The sequence below is a fragment of the Mustela lutreola genome, chromosome 5 (assembly GCF_030435805.1).
Source record: "Mustela lutreola isolate mMusLut2 chromosome 5, mMusLut2.pri, whole genome shotgun sequence".
In the NCBI taxonomy this organism is placed as follows: domain Eukaryota; kingdom Metazoa; phylum Chordata; class Mammalia; order Carnivora; family Mustelidae; genus Mustela; species Mustela lutreola.
The window spans coordinates 107,055,636-107,078,442 of NC_081294.1; the positions used below are offsets into that span (position 1 = coordinate 107,055,636).

Sequence of the window (22,807 nt, forward strand, 5' to 3'; positions counted from 1 at the left end):
AAGGAGAATTTCAGACCAATATCCCTGATGAATATGGATGCCAAGGTTCTCAAAAAGATCCTAGCTTATAGGATCCAACATTACATTCCACCATGACCAGGTGGGATTTATCCCTGGGTTGCAAGGATGGTTCAACATTTGCAAATCAATAAATGTGATAGAACAAATCAATAAGAGAAGAGTGAAGAACCACATGGTCCTCTCAGTTGATGCAGAAAAAGCATTTGACAAAGTATAGCATCCATTCCTGATTAAAATTTCAAAGTATAGGGATCGAGGACCATTTCTCAACTTCATAAAATCTATTTATGAAAAACCCACAGCAAATATCATTCTCAATGGGGAAAAGCTGACAGCCTTCCCTTTGAGATCAGGAACACGACAAGGATGCCCACCCTTGCCACTGTTGTTCAACATCGTACTAAGAGTCCTAGCAACAGCAGTGAGAAAACAAAAAGAAATAAAAGGTATTCAAATTGACAAGAAGTCAAACTCTCTGTCTCCGAGATGACATAATACTTTATATGGAAAACCCATAGAACTCCACCCCCAAACTACTAGAACTCATACAGCAATTCAGTAATGTGGCAGGATTAAAAAATCAATGCTCAGAAATCAGTTGCTTTCTTATACACTAAAAATGAAAACATAGAAAGGGAAATTAGAGAATAGATTGCATTTACTATAGCACCAAGAACCATAAGATACCTTGGAATAAACCTAACCAAAGAGGTAAAGGATCTGTATTGAGGAACTGCAGAACACTCATGAAAGAAATCGAAGAAGACACAAAAAGATGGAAAAGTATTCCATGCTCATGGATCAGAATAAACATTGTTAAAATGTCTATACTGCCCAGAGCAATCTATACTTTCAGTGCCATCCTGATCAAAATTTCACTGGCATTTTTCAAAGTGCTGGAATAAACAATCCTAAATTTTGTATGGAACTAAAAGGACCCCGAATTGCTAAGGAAATGTTGAAAAAGAAAAATGAAACTGGGGACATCATGTTGCCTGATTTCGAGCTTTACTACAAAGCTGTGATCAGCATGACAGCATGGTGCTGGCACAAAAACAGACACATAAACCAGTGGAACAGAATAGAGAGTCCAGATATGGACCTGCAACTCTGTGGTCAAATAATCTTCAACAAAGCAGGAGAAAATATCCAGTGGGAAAAAAAGACAGTCTATTCAATAAATGGTGCTGGGAAAATTGGACAGCTATGTATAGAAGAATGAAACTCGACTATTCTCTTACACCATACACAAAGATAAACTCAAATGGATAAAAGACCTTAATGTGAAGCAGGAATCTTTCAAAATCCTAGAGAAGAACATAGGCAGTAACCTCTTCATCATAGGCCACAGCAACTTCTTTCAAGACATGTCTCCAAAAGCAAAGGAAACAAAAGTAAAAATAAACTTCTAGATTTCATCAAGATAAAAAGCTTCTGCACAGCAAAGGAAAGAGTCAACAAAAGAGGCAACCCACAGAATGGGAGAAGATACTCACAAATGACACTACAGACAAGGTGATAGATCTTGGATATCTATAAAAAACTCCTCAAACTCAATACTCAAAAAACAGATAATCATATAAAAAAATTGGGAAGACATGAATAGACACTTCTCCAAAGAAGACATACAAATGGCCAACAGACACATGAGAAAAAATGTTCATCCTCATTAGCTATCAGGGAGATTCAAATCAGAACCACATTGAGACACAACCTTACACCAGTTAGAATGGCCAAAATTAACAAGACAGGAAACAACAAGTGTTGGAGAGGCTGTGGAGAAAGGGGAACCCTCTTACACTGTTGGTGGGAATGCAAGTTGGTGCAGCCACTTTGGAAAACAGTGTGGAGATTCCTTAAGAAATTAAAAATAGAGCTACCGTATGACCCTGCAATTGCACTACTGGATATTTACCCCCAAGATACAGATGTCTTGAAAAGAACAGCCATATGTACCCCAATGTTCATAGCAGCAGTGGCCACAATAGCCAAAATGTGGAAAGAGCCAAGATGCCCTTCAATAGACAAATGGATAAAGAAGATATGGGCCATATATACAATGGAATATTACACCTCCATCAGAAAGAATAAATACCCAGCTTTTGTATCAACATCGATGAGACTGGAGGAGATTATGCTGAGTGAAATAAGCCAAGAAGAGAAATTATCATATGGTTTCACTTACTTGTGGAGCATAAGGAATATCATGGAGGACATTAGGAGAAGGAAAGGAAAAGTGAATTGGGGGAAATCGGAGGGGGAGTTGAAACATGAGAGACTGTGGACTCTGAGAAGCAAACTGAGTGTTTTGGAAGGGAGAGGGTGGGGGATGGGTGAGCCTGGTGGTATTAAGGAGGGCACATATTGCATGGAGCACTGGGTGTGGTGCATAAACAATAAATCTTGGAACACTGAAAAAATAAAATGAGAAAAAAAAATTGTCTGCCTTCCGCTCAGGTCATGATCCCAGGGCCCTTGCCCTGATCAATAGAGAGTCTGCTTATCCCTCTCCCTCTGCCTGCCACTCCCCTTGCTTGTGCTCTCTCCCTCTCCCTGCCCAGTGAATAAATAAAATCTTTTAAAAAATAAATATAGTAACTAAAATATGGTTGTCTCTAGATTCCAGAAAAGATGTTTATGAAGTGAAAATGAAATTTATAAAAATTTTAAGAGGATGTTATAATTTTATACTTTGCAATCAGTTTTAGAAACATGTTTATGCATCCAAACTTAAAAGATTACATGAAAGAATTGAGGTTCTTTTCTCTGAGGTTATGAGCCCGTAGAGAGACAGTGCCTAGGTATACTGTAGGTATTTTCATAAATGTGAATTTAGGTTATGAGTATATCTAATTTTTAAGTCTTATGTATACATTCTCTGAAGACGGAGTATTTATGTCTTTTTTTTTTAAGATTTTATTTATTTATTTGACAGAGAGAGATTACAAGTAGGCAGAGAGAGAGAGAGAGAGAGGGAAGCAGGCTCCCTGCCGAGCAGAGAGCCCGATGCGGGACTCGATCCCAGGACCCTGAGATCATGACCTGAGCCGAAGGCAGCGGCTTAACCCACTGAGCCACCCAGGCGCCCTTTATGTCTTTTCTTAAATTATTTTATACTGAGTGTTCCTAATACAGTTTTGAAACTTCAGTCTTTCTACAAATAGTGGCATTCTTCATGTGTTTTTAGAACCCTTAAGGTATCCTCATGAATAATAAGTATAAGTCAACAATTTGAGATATGGCATATGTTAACTTCTCCTCTGGTGTTAATGTGATCTTTGATTTTATTTAGTTCAGGCATTATCGTATTACAATTTTGTTAGGAAGTTGAAAACATTGAAACCACTAGTCTAAAAGACCTTTCTACTTTTACTTTAGGAATGTATCTCATTGACAACAACTATGTTTTTAGTCTGGCAGCTGTGGAACCATCCATGATGCTCCTGGAAAATGTGAAGAGGCATCTGAAACGTCCTGTGTGGATTAATGCTGATATTCTTCCTGGTCCAAATGGAAATAGCAGGGTAGTAGATGCAAAACCTTTTATAGACACGGTGACATCCTTCTTTCCAGATGTGACATTTTCTCTGGGTTGGACAACAGGATGGCATCCTGAGAAAGTCAATGAAGGTAATAATTTAAAAAATGTATTTCTTATCGGTCAAATTAAAATCTCAAAATACAAAAATAACATGTTTAAATACAAAATCAAACTCTTATTCCAAAATCTAAGAGCCTAATGGAGATAAAGCTCTGGCCCTAAGGCATCTGTATGCCTCTACTTTCTTTTCTTTCAGATAGACTGCATTTGTTGGTGACATTGTATCACCAAGCTTGGATGGGAAATTTGCATAGTCTAGATTAACCAAAATTGCCTCTACAAAATTTAAGCGAATCCTGAATTGGTCTCTTTGAACTTGCAAATCACTCTATACTCTTTTTTCTTTTGTTTTCTTTTCTTTTTTACCTTGGAGCAAACTTCCTACATCAGATGAACGATAAAGAACTACTCCAGTATGTGAGGCCAGAAGGAGGGGGAGTGTTGTTGAAGAGCCCAGCTTCTACTCCATGGACATTCAGAAGGGCTCCACAGTGTTTGCTGGTTTCATCTATTTGTCTGGACAGGGGAGTGGGAGGCCATGAGACTCTCCTCTAGGCTGGATCCCTTCTTCCCTTTTATCTGTTCACTTCAGGATGGACCTGAATCTCAGCTTTTTTCCCCCCAGTTGAAACTGATAATGCTGTTTGGGTTCATCTTTCTATTTTTTCATACATCCTTAGGCAGTGATTTACAGGTAAACAGCTCGAAAGCCATCAGATGCTCTGGCGCTCCTGTCCACATGGTAAAAATAAATGAAGAAGGTATTTAGAGCCTATGGAGATGTTAGTCTTTACCCTGTGTTCAGGGAATTCACCTTTTATTTATTTTCAGTTACTGGTTTTTTTTAAGCTTTTACATATTCATTTGACACAGAGAGAGAGAGCATAAGCAGTGGGGAGAGCCAGAGGGAGAAGCAGGATCCCCACTGAGCAGAGGGCTGACGTGGGGCTGGATTCCAGGACCCTGGGATCATGACTGAGCTGAAGGCAAAGGCCCAACCAACTGAGCTACTCCTGCAATTATTGTATTTAGATGTTAACTTTTTAGTCCAACATAAGATCAGAGTAACTGATCTAGTTACTGCTAGAGGCACTCCTGCAATTATTGTATTTAGATGTTAGCTTTTTAGTCCAACATAAGATCAGAGTAACTGACCTAGTTACTGCTATCTGTCACTGCTATCTAGTGAGTAGTGACATTTAGGTTCTAACCCTCTGGACCAACAATTGATGTGATTGAGACAAAGAATAATATGCTTATCATAATTCTAATTTTTTAAGCATTTTAATTTTAATTAGCTTCATTAAAGAATATTGCTTGTAATTCAAAGTGTTCAAAGAAAGTAAATGAGAAATAGTTTATTAACTTCCTTACTGATTCTAAACTCCTTTTGTCACTGTTTAGTATAATTCTGGCTTAACCTTAGGTTTTAACTAATTAGACTATATCTGGATTTTGAAGTCATTTTGGTGTTGAATGTGTCCAGTCTGCTTGTCTCCCATCGGCCTCTTGTTATTACCAACATATGCTTTATACTTCCTTACTTTTTTATTTCTTATAAATAAATATTTATTTATTTTAGAGAGAGAGCAAAAGAGAGGGAGTGCTTTTGAGTGAGGGGTGGGGCAGAGGAAGAGGGAGAGAGAGAATCCCAAGCAGACTGCACAGTGAGCTGGAGCCAGATCTCATAACCCCGAGATTGTGACCCAAGCAGAAATCAAGAGTCAGATGCCCGACCGACTGAGCTACCCAGGCACCCCATGTTTCACAGATTTAGAAAAGAGTTTATAAATTTATAGTCATGCAAATGTAGCTTCTGTTAGCAATCCCTTTTACTAATTACAAAGATTTTCAGATTTTTAAGGAAAGCAGAACATTGCCCTTCTTTTATGAGGAATTTAGCTGCAAAACTAACATATTCACATAAGCTTTCTGTAAAACATTCCTTTATTTACCAGTACTTTTTATAGGCTGTTTTTGATAGAGGCTGTTATTTATTTATTTATTTATTTATTTATTCTGTTGGGGAGGGACAGAGGGACAGGGAGATAGGAGTCTCAAGCAGACTCCACACTGAGTGTAGAGCCCAACATGGGGCTCAGTCCTACAACCCTGAGATCACCACCTGAGCAGAAACTAAGAATTGGGCATTTTAGCCCCTGCATCGTGCAGATGCTCCATAGAGGCTATTATTTTGAAAAAAAAAAAAAAATTTTAAGAGACAGAGAGAGAAGATGGGGAGAGAGGCAGAAGGAAAGGGAGAGAAAGAATCATAAGCAGGCTCTACACCCAGTGCAGAGCCTGACAAGGGACTCAGTCTCACAGCCCTGAGATCATGACCTGAGCTGAAGTCCAGAGTTGGTCGCTCAACTGAATGAGCTACCCAGGTGCACCCCAAAATTTTCCCAAAGCTTTTATAAATAAACAAGTGTGTTTTCCACAATCTCTTAACATGATTTAAACCCATATATAAAAGTCATTTTGGGAATGCCTGGTGGCTTATTCAGTTAAGCATCCAACTCTTGATTTTGGCTCAGGTCATCATCTCAGTGACATGGGGTCGAGCCTCATATCAGGCTCCACGCTAAAAGCATGGTCTGCTTGGGATTCTCTCTCTCTCCCTCTAACCCTCCCCCACTTGCATACATGCTTGCTCCCTAAATAAAATTATTTTTAAAAAATGAAAGTCATTTTCTACTATTTCTGCTTTAGGTAAAATGTAAGTAGTTTGGACTAGCCAAAAAATAATCATGAAGATAATTGTTTCTTAAACGTCTACTTCCTAGCAGGCATCTTTCTGTTGGAAAAAAATACTTAAGTAACAAACACAATGGAAAATCTAAGTTTATGTATGTACCTTTTAAAAAAGATTATATTTATTTATTTGAGAGAGAGAGAAAGAGCAAGCATGAGCAGGGGGAGGGGCAGAGAGACAAGCAGACTCCCCACTGAGTACAAACCCCGACATGCTCGAGTCCAGGACCCTGAGATCAGGACCTCAGCTGAAGGCAGATGCCTAGCCAAATGAGCCACCCAGACACCCCCAGAAAATCTAAGTTTATAGAGAATATTAGTGAGGGAGATAAGGTTGCCAGGGTGGCTCAGTTGGTTGGGCCTCTGTCTTTAGCTCAGATCATGATCCCAGTGTCCTGGGATGGAGCCCTTCATCCAACTCCCTGCTCAGCAGGGAGTCAGCTTCCCCCTCCTGCTGCTCTTGTGCTCTCACTCACTCTCTCCCTTTCAAAGAAATAAAATCTTTAAAAAGAAAATGAGGCAGATATACCTAAGGTAAGAGCCTTAGAATCTTTAAGATAAATATAGTATAAAAGTTTGAGGTTTTTGTCCTTGAGAGATTAGTAAACCTTTTTAATATTTTAATGTTTTATTAAATTTGCTCTTAAGTCACTTGTGGCATGATTGTAGACTTGATTTTTTGTCTCTATTTTCCATTCAAAATATTTTCATGTAATAAGTGGTAATTTAATTCACTCTGAATCCGAATAGAGCTTTTTATAAAATACCTATGAATTACCTACTCATATGTAATTTAATTTAGTTTTTTATTTAACTGACTTTTAGGATTCCAGTTATAAAAATTGAATTTCTTTCTTTCATTTCAGGTTACAGTTGGACAATGGTAAAAGAAATGGAGTATATATGTAAGGAGCTAAATCAGCCTGTAACATTTCCTGTCAGAGCAGCTTTAGTCAGGCAGTCTTGTTCTCAGTTACTTTGGCTGTTAAAGAAATCAAACAGGTATGTTTAAGTTTAACAAAATAGCATATGCGTGTGAGATGTGTGAGAAAGAGACAGAGGATGAAAACTGATTATGGAAAGACAGTGCGTGGGGATGCCAGGGTGGCTCAGTAGGTTAAGCGTCTTCCTTTGGCTCACGTCGTGTTCCCAGAGTTGTGGAATCGAGCCCCACATTAGGCTTCCCTCTGCCTCTGCTCCTTCCCCAACTCATACATGCACACTCTCTCTCTTAAAAATAAATGAATAAAATCATAAAAAAAAGACAGTGTGTGTGAGAAAAAGATGGAGACAGAGAATGAACACTGATTGTGTAAGTGAACAGATCCCCTCACTTGAAAGAAGCTCCTGATTAATCTTCACTTACATAACATCATGTCTTTCACCTCCATTCCTCACAAAAGTTTCTGAACACAGGAGGTGCCCAGTAAATGTCCTTTTTCTATTATGTTATAAACTCTCAAAAAGTTTTAAGTCGATAAAATAGTTTCTCTTTGAATTCTCTTAATTTCAGAAGTTCTTTCCATATAAAAATTTTATTTTAATATATAATAAAAATTAGTTGATCCACCTATTAAATATCAAAAGAGATTATAAATGTACAGATATTGAAACAATTTTGATACTGTCTTTTTAATATACTAGTCAGTAGAACAAAGAAAATCCAGAAATAAACCCAAATCTATCATGGAAATTAGTTTAGGGAAAACTAGCATTTCAAATCATTGGTGCAAAAGTTCAGTATGGTATGTGAGAATAGGCCAACTGTGCAGAAAAAAACAAAACAAAACTGGCACCTTTCATTCATCTTTCTTCCAAAATGAATTCCAGGTGAATTAAAGACTTGAAAATCAAGCATTAAATACACAAAGAAAAAATATATTATCTGTAGTTTCAGAGTGGAGAAGACCTTTCTTAGTACGGCACAAAATTTAGAAGCTTTTGTCGCTGCAAAGTTACCAGAGAAAGAGGTCTAATATTAAAAAAAAAAATTTTTTTTTTACTTGAGCTCAAATTAAGATAGCTACCTCAGAAATGCAGGGAAAAAAGTGTTCCAGAGAATGAATGGGTTTATAGGATTATATACTATTTTAATCTTCTAAAATAAATAAAATAATAAATTTAATAATATATTTATAATAAAAATTTATATTTTATAATAATATAATAAATTTATATATTATGTATGATATAATACTGCTACTATACTATACTATAATATAATAAATAATACCCGTTATGTAGGTAAGTTTTGTTAAGAGCAATTTCTGTTAATAGCTCTCTTCCTGGTACAAGTTGGCTGTTGAGGAGGAGGTAAAGAGATTTTCCTGTATCTGCTGGGGTTTTGTTTGTTTTTTAACTCAAAACAATGTGCCATCTTGGGGTGGCCTGCTCTTGGCTCCCATATTTCTATGTCTTTATTTTCTTATTTTCTTTATTTGAGCTTTCCATCTTGTTTCTTGATTAAACTAGATGCACAATAAACTAGAGAAGGCAATATCCTAAGGAAAGCAAGAGCATCAAGATAGGAGTCCTCTGGGTCCTTGACATGTGGAGGCACAAAATCAGCCCTGAATTATTTGTGCTTTCCCAGCTATGTGAGAAATAGAGCTAGGCTTATTTAAGCTATTTTTAATTTAGGTTTCTATTATAACAGCCGAACTATATTCTCATACAATACATGAGCTCATACAAATACCTATATATGAAGCCCTTAAGAAAATCTACAAAGTAAAATAAGATGTTTTCTGATTACAATACAGTAAACCCCGAAACTATAATAAACCCAAAATAAAAAAATAACTCTACTACCTAGATGCCTAAAAAATTTCTCTTAAAACAACTTTTGAGGAAAAACTTACAATTGAGTGATACTTACAAATTGACAATAATGAAAACCTACACAAAAGAAACAATGGGACACTGCTAAAGCAATGGTCAGAGAAAAAAGAAAAGTCTTAAATACTTGCGTTAATAAATTATAAAAATGAAAGTAGAGCATCCAACTCAATAAATTATGAAGCTATATAAAACATAATTTTAAAAGATAAAAGACAGAAATTAGTGAATCATTAATCAAAAACATGAATAAATCTAAGAGCTGGTTTCTAAAAAGAAATAAGTCCATTATCTAGGTTTTATTTTTTAAAGATTTATTTATTTATTTATTTGACAGAGAAAGATCACAAGTAGACAGAGAGGCAGGCAGAGAGAGAGAGAGAGAGGAGGAGGAGGAAACAGGCTCCCTGCTGAGCAGAGAGCCTGATGCGGAACTCTATCCCAGGACCCTGAGATCATGACCCAAGCCAAAGGCAGAAGCCCAACCCACTGAGCCACCCAAGCGCCCCCCCTTTTTAAAATTTCAATGTTTTTAAAATTTATCTGACAGAGAGAGCAAGAGCACAAGCAAGGAGAGCGGCAGAGGGAGGGAGAAGCAGACTCCTCTCTGAGCAGGGAGCCGATGCAGGGCTTGATTCCAGGGTCTTGATATCATGACCTAAGCTGAAGGCAGACGCTTAACTGACTGAGCCACCCAGGCACCCCTCTAAGTAAAATATTTTATCTGTTGCTTAAATTTTGAATTTTGAGTTACTACAGGAATAGTCTGATACCCACAACTATGGCTTTTCCGTGTTCACTCTTTCCTTATCTTCATAGCTTCTTGGGACCAAACCTAATTGAAGAAAGCTTCCACTTGTAGCTCAGGGATGCCATTCCCACTGTTGCAAAATGTTTAGGTGGAATGTGCCCCTCATCTAGCAATGTCTTTGGTAGGCTTTCTCTATCATCTACAGACATGGGCAGATTCTCTTCACCTCTTTACATACAGTTGATTAAGTATTTGCCTTCCGCTTCAGTCAGATCTTGGATCCTGGGATCAATCCCTGAATCAGGCTTCCTGATCGGCTGAGAGTCTACTTCTCCCTCTTCCCCTCCCCCACTTGGTGTAGATGTGCTTGCTCTCTCTGTCTCTCTCCATCTCCCAAATAGATGAAGTCTTAAAAAAAAAAAGGATAAAAAAAAAGGAAGCAAGACCAAAAAAATATTATGCATCATATGATTCCATTTATATAAAATTAGGTAACAGGCAAAAATTAAACTGTACTAGTTAGGGATGGCTATATAGGTAGTAAATAAAAGTAAGAATATGACTACCACAAAGGTCAAGGTTGTGAGCAGTCCAGGGTAGAGGAAATGTTGTGATTACAGAGTGACATATGGGTACTTCCCAGTGTACTGGAGGTTCTCTACTTCTTGATTTGTGTTTTGGTTAACTAGAGTTCATTTTATAATAATTCATTGAAATGCATCTTTATGTATTATGTATTTTTCCTATATAATTTCATTTAAAAAAGGGCTTAAAAATGAAACCTGAGAATCGATTTGAATAAATACAATTTAGGTACCCTGAGGTAATTTTTTTTCCTATTTCACTTTAAATATAATAGAGAGAGAGTTAAAAGAGGCAGAGTAAGACTGGAGAGCTCCTTTTTTTAGCCTGAGTTTATCTGTTTATCATAAGGTTAGTCACAATTGTGTTCAAATAAAATAATAAAGATGCCATTTTAGCAAAAAAAAAAAAAAAATACAGGGTTTTTTTTAGTATTTTTGTTTTATTGAGAAATAAATGAAATTACATCACTGTATAAGTCTTTTTCTAAGATTTATTTATTTATTTGAGAGAAAGAGTGACTCGGCGGGGAGGGATAGAGGGAAAGGGAGAAAGAGTCCTAAGAAGTCTCTGTGCTGAGCGTGGAGCCCAACTTGAGGCTTGATTCCATGATCAAATAAAACATTAAAAAAAAAAAAAAAGAGTGGTGAGAGTAGGCACTCTAGTCTTGTTCCTGATCTTAGAGGAAGAGCTTTTATCCTATCATTATGGAGTATGTTGTTAGCTGTAGACTTGTCATAAATGGCCTTTATTGTTAAGATATGTTCCTTCTGAGCCTAATTTATTGAATTTTTTCATGAGTGGATGTTGAATTTTGTCAGATGCTTTTTCTGCACCTACTAATATGATCATATGATTCTATTCTTTCATTCTATTAAATGTGATGTATAACATTGATTTGTTTGTGTTGAACTATCTTCGCATCACAGGGATAAATCGCACTTGATCATGGTGAATGATTATTTTATTGTGCTGCACAGTTTGGTAGTATTTAATTGAGAATTTTTTCATCTATATTCATCAGGGATATTGACTTAACAGTTTTCTTTACTAATAGTGTCCTTCTCTGGATTCGGTATCAAGATAATGCTGGTCTTGTAAAATAAATTTGGGATTGTTTCTTGCTCTTCAGTTATTTGGAAGAGTTGGAGAAGAATAGGTGTTAATTCTTTACGTTTGGAAATATTCACCAAAAGCCACCTGGTTCTGGGCTTTTCTTCATTGGGAGATTTTTTAATTGTTGATTCAATTTGTTTACTAGTAGTTAATCTATCCAGATTTTTAAATTCTTTCTGATTCAGTCTTTGTAAGTCGTAAAAATATAGATCTTAAAGAAATTCTTATTTGTGTGTGTGTCTGTGTGTGTCCTCACCTGTAGCTTAAAATTTGCTCCTGTGCAGCAAACCAAATGCTGCTGTGGAATAAAATTCCACATAAAATTCAAAGTGCATCTCTAGAATGGTATCACAATCCTTAAGGACAGGAATATGCAAACATAGCAAGAACACATACCGTGGTTAGACTTTCTTAGTAGTAGTTGAAGAAGGACTTTGGAGATTTTTTTCCTGCATTCTGAAATGTTTATGGGGAAAATAAGTGCGGAACTACTTAGGAGCTTTGCATTTTCTTAGACTCTGATGCAATAGTTTTGTAATAGAAGTAATGTCTACTGGAAGAAATGAAAATATATAATTTAAATAACTTTAAAATCCTGAGTATATTCTTAACATCCATGATAAATCTGCTATATATTTATTATTGTTTTCTTTAACGCCCAGAAATGGATCTAAATTTATTCTGTTTGGCATCCTTAGTGACATCCCTTGGCAGTCTTATATCTCCCCCAGAAGGGAGAGTGGGGCCACATGTAAGTGAATATGAATGTTGGTAATGTCAGTGATTTTTGTATCTCTTCATAGTCCCTTACAGTCATGCCTTTGACTACTGAAAAAAAAAACCCAAATTAGAGCTGTAGGTTTTGTGTAGGGAACAAATTCCTTATTCAGCATTATAATCTCTTCAGTTTTTTTGTCCAAAATTTGGCCCATTTTCAGGGTTACCAGTCTGGGTTTCCAAAGCCATTTCACAATCCTATAATTCAGATATAGCAGTTACCTAATTTAGATGATGGCAATGTGAATTTTTTTCTCTCTAGTTCTTTTGATGTTTATGAAGGAATGAAACAGGAACTATATGTTCCAGCACTGCTAATTAATTTTTTTGTCTGTGTGAATTTGGGTTAAAGATAAATGAGAGTAACTATTTTTAGGCTTATTAGAATTCCTCATCACTGTTTCTTATCTTTTACTTTTCACTATAAAATTCTGTTTTATTTTAACACAGGTACAGCCTGACTATTTGGACTGGAAAAAATGATAACTATTCCATTGAAGATTTGCTTTGCATTAGAGACCATTTTGACAAAAAACAAGTTTTCTATGATATCTTGGAACCACAAAACCATGAATTTAAACAAGCCATTGGAGTCAAAGTTAATCTCTAAGAAGATTCTTCTAAATTATTTCATGTTTTGGTTTCATAACCCTCTGCTTTGGTCTGAATTAATTACCATATAAATTGTGATGATGATATGCTCTAATTCATCTAATCAAAAAACACTTAGTGCTTATTTTATTAGGCTTATATCCTTATGATACTGTATGTATTTAAAAGATTTAGAAAGAAAAGATTTCAGTGGGCCTGGTCTAATAATAATTTAGGACAATTATGTTTTAAACCCCTTTATAAAATGTAATTTTGATATATTGAAGGTAATTGAAAGAATTTACATGTCATAACCTATAATCATATTCCATGCAATACAGGTATAAATCACATTTTGGTTGTCCTTGCATTACAGAGATTCTACTAATTTATGGTACCTTCTTTCTTTTTTCCTGAAAAACTGATTATTTCCAAGACTAAGGAAGAGTAAGAGGGCTTTAAAAATGTTCTAATTTTCACAGAGGTGAGCAGCTTTGTCGTAACAGAATAAAATCCATTTACTGAAAACAATATAGATTAAATTAGATGGATCTAGAATTTCCATATTGTTGAGAGCATGCTGACAACTATATATGTTTTTTTATATTCTTTGTTTCAATTGTAGTATTTTATCTGTAGTAAGTACAATACTACTGAAGAGCAGAATTTTAATCCTAGTAACATAACATTTGATTTTCAAGTTTATCACCAGGACCACCTTAGTTCAGGCCCTTGTTTTACTGCGAGAATTTTAAAAAGTTCTTCATGACTTCATTGTTCACATTCTACTCAGAAATATGCTGAGTATTTCTGCTGAAGAAAACTTTTGTAAGCACCTCTTGCCAGATCAGAAAGCTCCAAGGGTCTCTTAAATGTCACTTTATTAAGTTTAACTCTTTCAAGATCTTTCATAATGTAGTCCACTCTAAACATTACTTCAGTGACCTTCAGCATGGTCATCATTTCAAAAATGCCTGCAATAACAATGTCCTCCAGATCTTACTTTAACAGTTAATTTTAACTATTTGATATTATTCACTAATTATGTCATACATGTTAGTTTTATCTGCTCAGCTAGGTTATATAAAGTCCTTCAGGGTAAGTGAACGTTCTTAACTGTCCTTTATGGTGTGTGCCATAATATTAAGCAAGGTACTCAGAAAAACACGTTACTTCTTTCATTATTGAAAAGAAACTTACCAATGAATGTCCTAAGATACATAATTTGTCTTTGTTTATCAACTTTTTCTCCCAGAGAATAGTAGTGTATAGAGAAAAGAGCTTGGGTTTTGAATTCAGATAAACCTCCCTTTCAACCCCACTTCTTAACCTTCCTAGCTATAGATTTTGGGAAATATTTAACCCCACTGAGTCTTGGCTTCCTTACCTAAAAAATGGAGGGAAAATGAGGATTCTTTTGAAGAGTTGTTACGAAGATTGAGATTCACGGAATAGAGGCATCTAGCTCAATGCTTAATACACAGAAGGTACTCAACAAAGTCAGTTCCCTTCTTCTAGACCTGTCATGTGATCATGTCCATTGTAGATAGAGAAGTAAGGGGTGTAACATGAAACACTATAGACATATATTTAAAGAAGACAATTATATTTCCACTTAAAATTTTAGCTCCACTAAATGCAGTGCTATTTATCAAATAACACCTAAAACTTCACTTTCTATGGTTGTTTGCCAAAAGGAAAAATGCAATTTTATAATTATAAAATTTTAACAATAGCAACAAAGAATAACTCTTAAAATTATAGTAAAAATTAATGTTTACTTTATGAATTTTCTAAAATTACCACTCTTTATATTATAGAGTTGAATTTATGAATAAACTGCCTTTTAATGAAGTTTTAAATAAAACTAATTTGTCCAGAAGATTACTTTTGCTACCTGATTGTCTGGCCCTTGATAATACACACACACATATATATTTGTGTGTATGTATGTATGTATATACACACACACACACACACACACACACACATATATTTTAGAGGGAGGTAGAGGTGCAGAAGGAGAGGAAGAGAGAGAGACTTCTTTTTTTTAAGATTTTATTTATTTATTTGACAGAGATCACAAGTAGGAAGAGAAGCAGGCAGAGAGGAGGAAGCAGGCTCCCTGCTGAGCATAGTGCCTGATGCGGGGCTCGATATCAAGACCCTGGGATCATAACCTGAGCTCAAGGCAGAGGCTTTAACCCACTGAGCCACCCAGGTACCCCAAGAGAGAGACTTTTAAGCAGGCTGTATGCCTAGTGTGGAGCCAGACACAGGGCTCAATCTCATGACCGTGAAATCACAAACTGAGATGAAATCAAGAGTCAAATGCTTAGCCAACTGAGTCATCCAGGGAACACATGACCCTTGATAATATTTTTTAAAATACTAATCTTTAGGAAAAATGCTTTTATATTAAGAAATTTATCAGCTGATTATTACTTAGGTTAAGATTTAAAGGTGTATTTTAAATCATTCTTGGGTTGGGGCGCCTAGGTGGCTCAGTGGGTTAAGGCCTCTGCCTTTGGCTCGGGTCATGATTCCAGGATCCTGGGATCGAGCCCCACATCGGGCTCTCTGCTCTGTGGGGAGCCTGCTTCCCCCTCCCCTCTCTGTCTGCCTCTCTGCCTACTTGTGATCTCTGTCTGTCAAATGAATAAATAAAAACTTAAAAAAAAGTCATTCTTGGGAACAAAAATATATAAGGGAATTGTAAAATGTATTCTAATGAAAAATAAATTTTTAATGGATAATCACATGGAAAAAAATAACTGATCTCTACTTCACAGCATATGCAAATGATAATTGGAGTTGGATCTTGGGCCCAAATGTGAAAGATAAAACTAAAGCATTTAGAAGAGGGATGCCTGGGTGGCTCGGTCATTAAACATCTGCCTTTAGCTCAGCAGGAAGCCTGCTTCTCCCTCTTCCACTCCCCCTGCTTGTGTTTCCTCTTGCTCTGTGTCTCTCTCTGTCAAATAAATGAATAAAATCTTAAAACAACAACAACAACAAAACCCAACATTAAATCATTTAGAAGAAAATACAGGAGAATATTTTCATGACTTGAGAGTAGGCAATTTCTTTTTTAAATTTCAGCTTTATAGGAGTATAATTGATATGAAAGTGTAAGGTGTTTCCAATTTTTCCCTATTTCCATACCCAAGGCAATGATTAAAAAAAAAAAAAATTGGGGGGGTGCGCTGTGGGAAGAAGTGCAGAGGAGAGGGAAAGAGAGAATCTTAAGCAGGCTCCACATCTGGTGTGGAGCTCAATCCAGGACTCTGGATCTCACAACCCTGAAATCATGACATGAGCCAAAATCAAGAGTCTGATGCTTAACCAACTGAGCCACCCAGGTGCCCTGGCAATGATTTCCTATAACAGAACACTAATCATAAAAGAAAAAAATTGATTAATGGGTTTTATCAAAATTCAACTCCTCTCATCAAAAGACACCATTAACACATATTTGACAAAGGGTTCATACTCAGAATCTATGGAGAACTCCTATAAATTGATTTTTGAAAAGGAGCTAAATAACCCAGCCAAAAATAGGCAAAAAAACAGATACTTCATAACTTGGTTAATAAATAATAATGATATAAAGGTCTTAATGTGTAAGAATGCAATACAATAGTATATAAACACTGAGAATCTACATTTATTAATATGAAAAGGTGTTATATTGCAGGCAGCAAAACAAATATCTGGTATCATACTATTTATGTAAAATTATATGTCTTTATGTGCATTTGTATACATAGAAAAATATTTGGGAAGAAGTTCCCAGACACAAAATAAGTATAACCTATTTTTCCCCTCCAGGTTCTCAAGTCTAATGTATTGGTGTTGAAAACTCATAGCATCCAAGGGCTATTTCCCACGCCTGGCAGAGTAATCCTGGTCCTAGAAGAGACTTTGGTACGAGATCCAATTTTTCAAAAAATCAGCTTTATAAAGTACAGTAGTTTATGGCCCTATAAAATTGATGTAACTATATTTAGTCAGATATGTACTCATCTATCAAGGAGGGAAATTGCTAAAAATTATTCAGAACAGATTGTTTATTTGCTTGTTTGTTGGAGTTAGGGTCTTAGATTTTTTTCCTTCTAATTATAAAAAATAATTTCCTAGTAAATATATAAAAAATGCCCTATCTTTGTCCTTGAAATTTAAGATATGAGCTTGCCTAGTAGGAGCCTATATTCTGCTAATAATCATAAATTCATGAATCAAGGCAAGAAAAATAGTTGAATGATAGAAGGATGAAGACAGTATTCCAAAAAACTGTTTTTATCTAGAATATGGGAGTATAATGAATGAGTGAAACCATGAAGTTCTGATAACCACTTGGAAGAAGGGGGGCAGGATCGAGGAGTTCTTGGGACTTTAGCAGCAGGAGCTCAGGGTCTTTGTTCTAGTGTCTAGTGTTCCCCATCGGTGTCATTCTTTTACTCATGACTGTGACTGCTCCTCTCTCTTCTTTGTACCTACCATCCAGGGACTGTCATTTGTCTAGTCATTTGTGTCTTCAGGGCTCACTGGGGCGTACTGCAGGAGGGAAGGGGACAGGCACTTAATGGATGTCTGATGTGCCGAGGCTGATAATTCAGATAATTCAGAAATGATTTCTACCAGAAGGATCTTACAGTCTAGGTGGGAGAGAGAGACCCATAAACAGTAAGTTGGATATTTGCCATAACCCCCGTGATGGAGCTATACACCAGGTTGCAGTGACAGCATTTTGCTCAGATTAAGAGAAAACATGTAAGTTGTGTCTTGAGTGATGAGTAAGATTCACCTGGTAGACCAAGAGGAGGAAGGGCCTTTCAGACAGATATATAAGAGCAAAGGAACTCTAATTGGGAAAGAGACTGATCGGTTTGAAAAGTATATGAAGGCACCATGCTGAGGCTGGGCATTTATGCAGAGACCAGATTGATTTTCTCAGCCAAGCAGTTTGCTTCTTTTCTTGTAGGTCATAGGAATCATTGCACCATTTTAAGTAGGGGAGCCTTATTATCAGTATGAGTTAGAAATGTGTTTACCATGCATGAGAAGAAGATTTGGAATTCTAGAAGTGAAAGATGAAACCCTGAGGTAAGGTGATAGCAAAAGGGAATGGAAATGCTCAAGAGGCAGAGGAAAGAGGTTATGAAGGAAGAATTTTTAAGACTTTTTAAACCAGTAGAATGGAGAGTATGGAAGAGAGGCAGGAGTCTACCATATGTGTTTTTCACTTGGGTAACAAAGGGTCAGGTGCTGTTACTAACCCAAACAGAATAGAAAGAGGCCAAGTGAAGCTATATTTTTCAGTGATTTGTTGATATTCCTCCTTTATACCAACTTGGAAAGAAAACTCAAAATCCCATCTGCCTGCCCCTTAACTCACTTACCTCTTACTCTAACTTTAGGAAGGATGCTCTTCTTTATTTAATTCGACCAGTTTCTTAAAGACCCTCTCCCCCAAGTAATTGCTACTTTACTATGTATTTTTTTAAGGATTTTATTTTTTTATTTGACAGACAGAGATCACAAGCAGGCAGAGAGGCAGGCAGAGAGAGAGAGAGAGAGAGGGAGGAAGGAGAAAGCAGGCTCCCCGCTGAGCAGAGAGCAAAGAGCCCAATGCGGGGCTTGATCCCAGGACCCTGAGATCATGACCCGAGCTGAAGGCAGAGGCTTTAACCCACTGAGCCACCCAGGAGCCCCTTTACTATGTATTTTTAATTATTCCATAATTTTAAATAAGCTATTTTTGTAGTCCCACCACCAGTGAAGAGAGAAAACAGTCAGGACTTGAAAGGGGCTCACTTGGCCTTCTACCCTCTAGGGAGGTTCTTGTTTCTGTGTTTCTACCCAGTAAGGGGACTAGTCTGACTAAATCTGGTGGCTGAGCACTTCTGGGTTTGCTTGCTACTACAGAATGTTCATGAACGCTGGTCATTACCTCTTTCTTCTTTATCTTTTCCTTGGGATGAAAGAATGTAATATGAGTTCAGAAAATTTAACTGAAATATTGACTGTGAGAATCTGTTGCTACTTTGTGAATTCAAGAGCTAAACAAAAACTCTGGATTAAAGTAGAAAGGCATGACCTTTTCACAGAGCCTGTTGAGCTCAGCGCCTAAACCAGGGTTACTTTGAGGAGTCTTTTCTAACTTCCCCAGGCAGCCCTGTGGGCTTTCTCCTGAGGCACCTCCTCTGCTAGGGTATAATTATTCTACAGGCTTGTGTTTTTTTCTCATCTGTGTTGTTTTAGAGGAAGAAACTATTCATTTTAATATGATGTCTGGTCAGAATAGCCCCTTAACAAATAGGATGGATGGATGGATGGATGGATTGATGGATGGGTGGATAGATAGTAGACACAAAACCTCAGTAATTATTGTGACCAGCTGTTCTTACCATATGGCTGACAAACCCCTCAGTCCCCCGAGATGCTTTTAGGAGATTCATGAGGTCAGAACCATTTGTGAAATTGTTATTATTCACAAATAATAGCATTTGCCTGTTTCATGTAGAAATTTACACTGATATTAGAAAAACAATGGTAGGTTATATTGTTAATGCCTTAGTATAAATCAAGTTCATGGCATCAACTGATAATCATATTCTTCACTGCCACCACTCACATTAAAAAGGGAAAAAAAAAGACTTAGAAGTATCATCACTGATTCAGCAAAAATTATTAATTTTTGATGCTGAGTCAAGATTAACATCCCTGAGTTAAGATCTTGGGGCACCCTCTTACACTGTTAGTGGGAATGCAAGCTGGTACAGCCACTCTGGAAATCAGTATGGAGGTTCCTCTAGACATTAAAAATAGAAATACCCTATGACCCAGTAATTGCACTATGAGGGATTTACCCCAAAGATACAGATGTAGTGAAAAGAAAGGGCATATGCACCCCAATGTTTATAGCAGCAATGACCACCTATAGCCAAACTATTGAAGGAGCTGAGATGCCCTTCAACAGATGAACAGATAAAGATGTGGCTCATATATACAGTGGAATATTACTCAGCCATCAGAAAGGATGAATACCCACTATTTGCATTGACATAGATGGAGCTGGAGGGGATTATGCTAAGTGAAATAAATCAAGCAGAGAAAGACAATTATCATATGGTTTCATTCATATGTGGGATATAAGGAATAGCACAGAGAACCATAGGCTAGAGAGGGAAAAGTGAATGGGAAGAAATCAGACAGGGAGACAAACCATGAGAGACTCTGGACTCTGGGAACCAAATTGAGGGTTTCAGAAGGGAATGGGTTGCAGGGGGGAGGGGAAACCAGTTGCTGGATATTAAGGAGAGTACATGTGGTGATGAGCACTGGGTGTTATGCACAACTAGTGAATGATTGAACACTACATCAAAAATTAATGATGGCTGGGGGCGCCTGGGTTGCTCAGTGGGTTAAAGCCTCTACCTTCAGCTCAGGTCACAATCCCAGAGTCCAGGGGTCGAGCCCTGCATCAGGCTCTCTGCTTAGCCTGGGTGGCTCAGTAAGTTAAGTGTCTGCCTTCAGCTCAGGTCATGATCCCAGGGTCCTGGGATGGAGCCCTGCATCAGGCTTCCTGCTCCGAGGGGAACCTGCTTCTCCCTCTCCCTCTGCCTGCTGCTCCCCCTACTTCGACTCTCTCTCCTCTCAAATATATAAATAAAAAATCTTTTAAAAAGGAGTCCTTTGGAAATTTGTAGGGGAAAGAATATAACCATTGTTTTACCAATTTATCAAATAATCTTTTCAGTTTTCTGTTTTCCCAAATTCCTTATCCACACATTTATGGTAATGATAAGAAGCAATAAAATTTCAGAGGGTATATTCTATACATATATACATTATACCCAGTAATGCCAGGCACCTTTCTAAAATGCCTCAATGACAATGATGTTATACTGATGAAAAACTGTCTCCCGGGGCACCGGATGGCTCAGTCAGCTAAGCAGGGTCCTTGCTGAGCAGGGAGCTGGATGTGGGGTTCAGTCCCAGGACCCAGAGAACATGACCTGACTTGAAGGCAGTTGCTTAACCGACTAAGACACCCAGGCACCCAGTAACTGATTTTCTTTCTTTCTTTTTTTAAGATTTTATTTATTTATTTGACAGAGATCACAGGTAGGCAGAGAGGCAGCCAGAGAGAGAGGAAGGGAAGCAAGTCCCCACTAAGCAGAGAGGCTGAAGTGGGGCTCGATCCCAGAACCCTGGGATCATGACCTGAGCCGAAGGCAGAGGCTTTAACCCGCTGAGCCACCGAGGCGCCCCAGTAACTGATTTTCAAAACCTAAATGTAGCTTACTCATGATCATTACACTTTGACCCAGTATTCCAGCTAATTGAAAGTCTTATAACTTGTTTTGGTTGCTATTTGTTGTGTTAGCTACTCCTGCCAGATTTTCCTTTCCTGACCTTTCCTTTAAGACTTGTAGACATTTGGAGTGCCTGGGTGGCTCAGTAGTTAAGTGTCTGCCTTCGGCTCAGATCATGATCCCAGGATCCTGGGATCAAGCCCCACATCGGGCTCCCCACTTGGCAGGAAGCCTGCTTCTCCCTCTCCCACTTCTGGTGCTTGTATCCCCTCTCTCATTCTCTCTCTCTCTCTCTGTCAAATAAATAAATAAATAAATAAAATCTTTAAAACAACAACAACAACAACAAAAAACCTTGTAGACATTCAGGGGGGCCTGGCAGGCTTAGTCAGGGGTAGTGTGTTCAAGCTCCATACTGGGTGTAGAAATTACTTACATACATACATACACTTTAAAAAAAAGAATTATAGACATTCAAAGAACGTACACAAGAAGTTAGGATGTCACCTTGGAAAGACCAATGGAAAGCTCCACTAAATCTAGTGGATTTATCATGGTCCATGTTCTGACCCTCTTGGCGACTTGGAAATCACTTAAAAATGTGACTTAGATCTAAGGAATATTGGCATTAAACAAGGCTATATAAACTCAAACATTATTTTATTAAGGATTATGACTTCCAAGAAGACTGTGCCTTCTTGTTTGAAAATGTAGGTTGTTTTATTATTCACATATGTTGAGGCCAACAGGAGACAGTTACATTGAAAATACCATTTGTTACTCACAGTTGTCAAGAGGAGGCAGGGATACCACTTCACACAGGGCCAGGGTAGGAAAGCACCAGGGTCTGCCTGGAGACAGAGTGTGAGGGAAAACTGGGCCAAGACCCTTTATTATAGTTTCTGTAGGAAGGAATGGGTGAGGCAAGGTAATCAGGTTTAGGATTGGCTAGTTTGAATAATTTCAGTGGTTTCTGGGGTGTGGGAGCTGTCACTGGTTGTTTGGTACCTGACCCTGCAGTGACTAGGATGGGGGGTAGTGGCCCTGAGAAGGCCTGTGAGAACCTGATAAAGGAGTTGGTTGGTTGGACTATGGACTCTGAGTTGGCTGGATTGCACATGAAGGATGCATTCTGGGGCAAGTTGTTTTCTATCCCTAGGAATTAGCTAACCCTGGGAGGGGCGGTCTCTCTAGTGTTAGCAAGGCCCCAAAATATCAAAGCATCAGCACATACCAAAACAAAACAAAACAACCCAACAACAACAACAAAAAAAAACCCCAGAAAACAGGGGCACCTGGGTGGCTCAGTGGTTAAAGCCTCTGCTTTCGGCTCAGGTCATGGTCCAAGGGATCCCTGGGATCCAGCCCGGCATCGGGCTCTCTGCTCAGCAGGAGGCCTGCTTCTCTTCCTCTCTCTCTCTGCCTGCCTCTCTGCCTACTTGTGATCTCTGTCTG

At 37.7% G+C, this 22,807-nt stretch overlaps 1 protein-coding gene across 1 annotated transcript in view; it reads left to right on the forward strand.

Annotated features, from left to right (window-relative positions):
* The window catches only part of FAM151B (family with sequence similarity 151 member B), a 32,925-nt gene extending 17,138 nt beyond the window's left edge, over positions 1-15,787 (forward strand). Inside the window, exons 4-6 of the mRNA XM_059175348.1 lie at positions 3,434-3,651; positions 7,243-7,378; positions 12,891-15,787. Of these exons, the coding sequence (XP_059031331.1) occupies positions 3,434-3,651; positions 7,243-7,378; positions 12,891-13,050 (514 nt within the window). The 3' untranslated portion in view covers positions 13,051-15,787. The remainder of the gene's footprint in view (positions 1-3,433; positions 3,652-7,242; positions 7,379-12,890) is intronic.
* Positions 15,788-22,807: the final 7,020 nt, after the last annotated feature.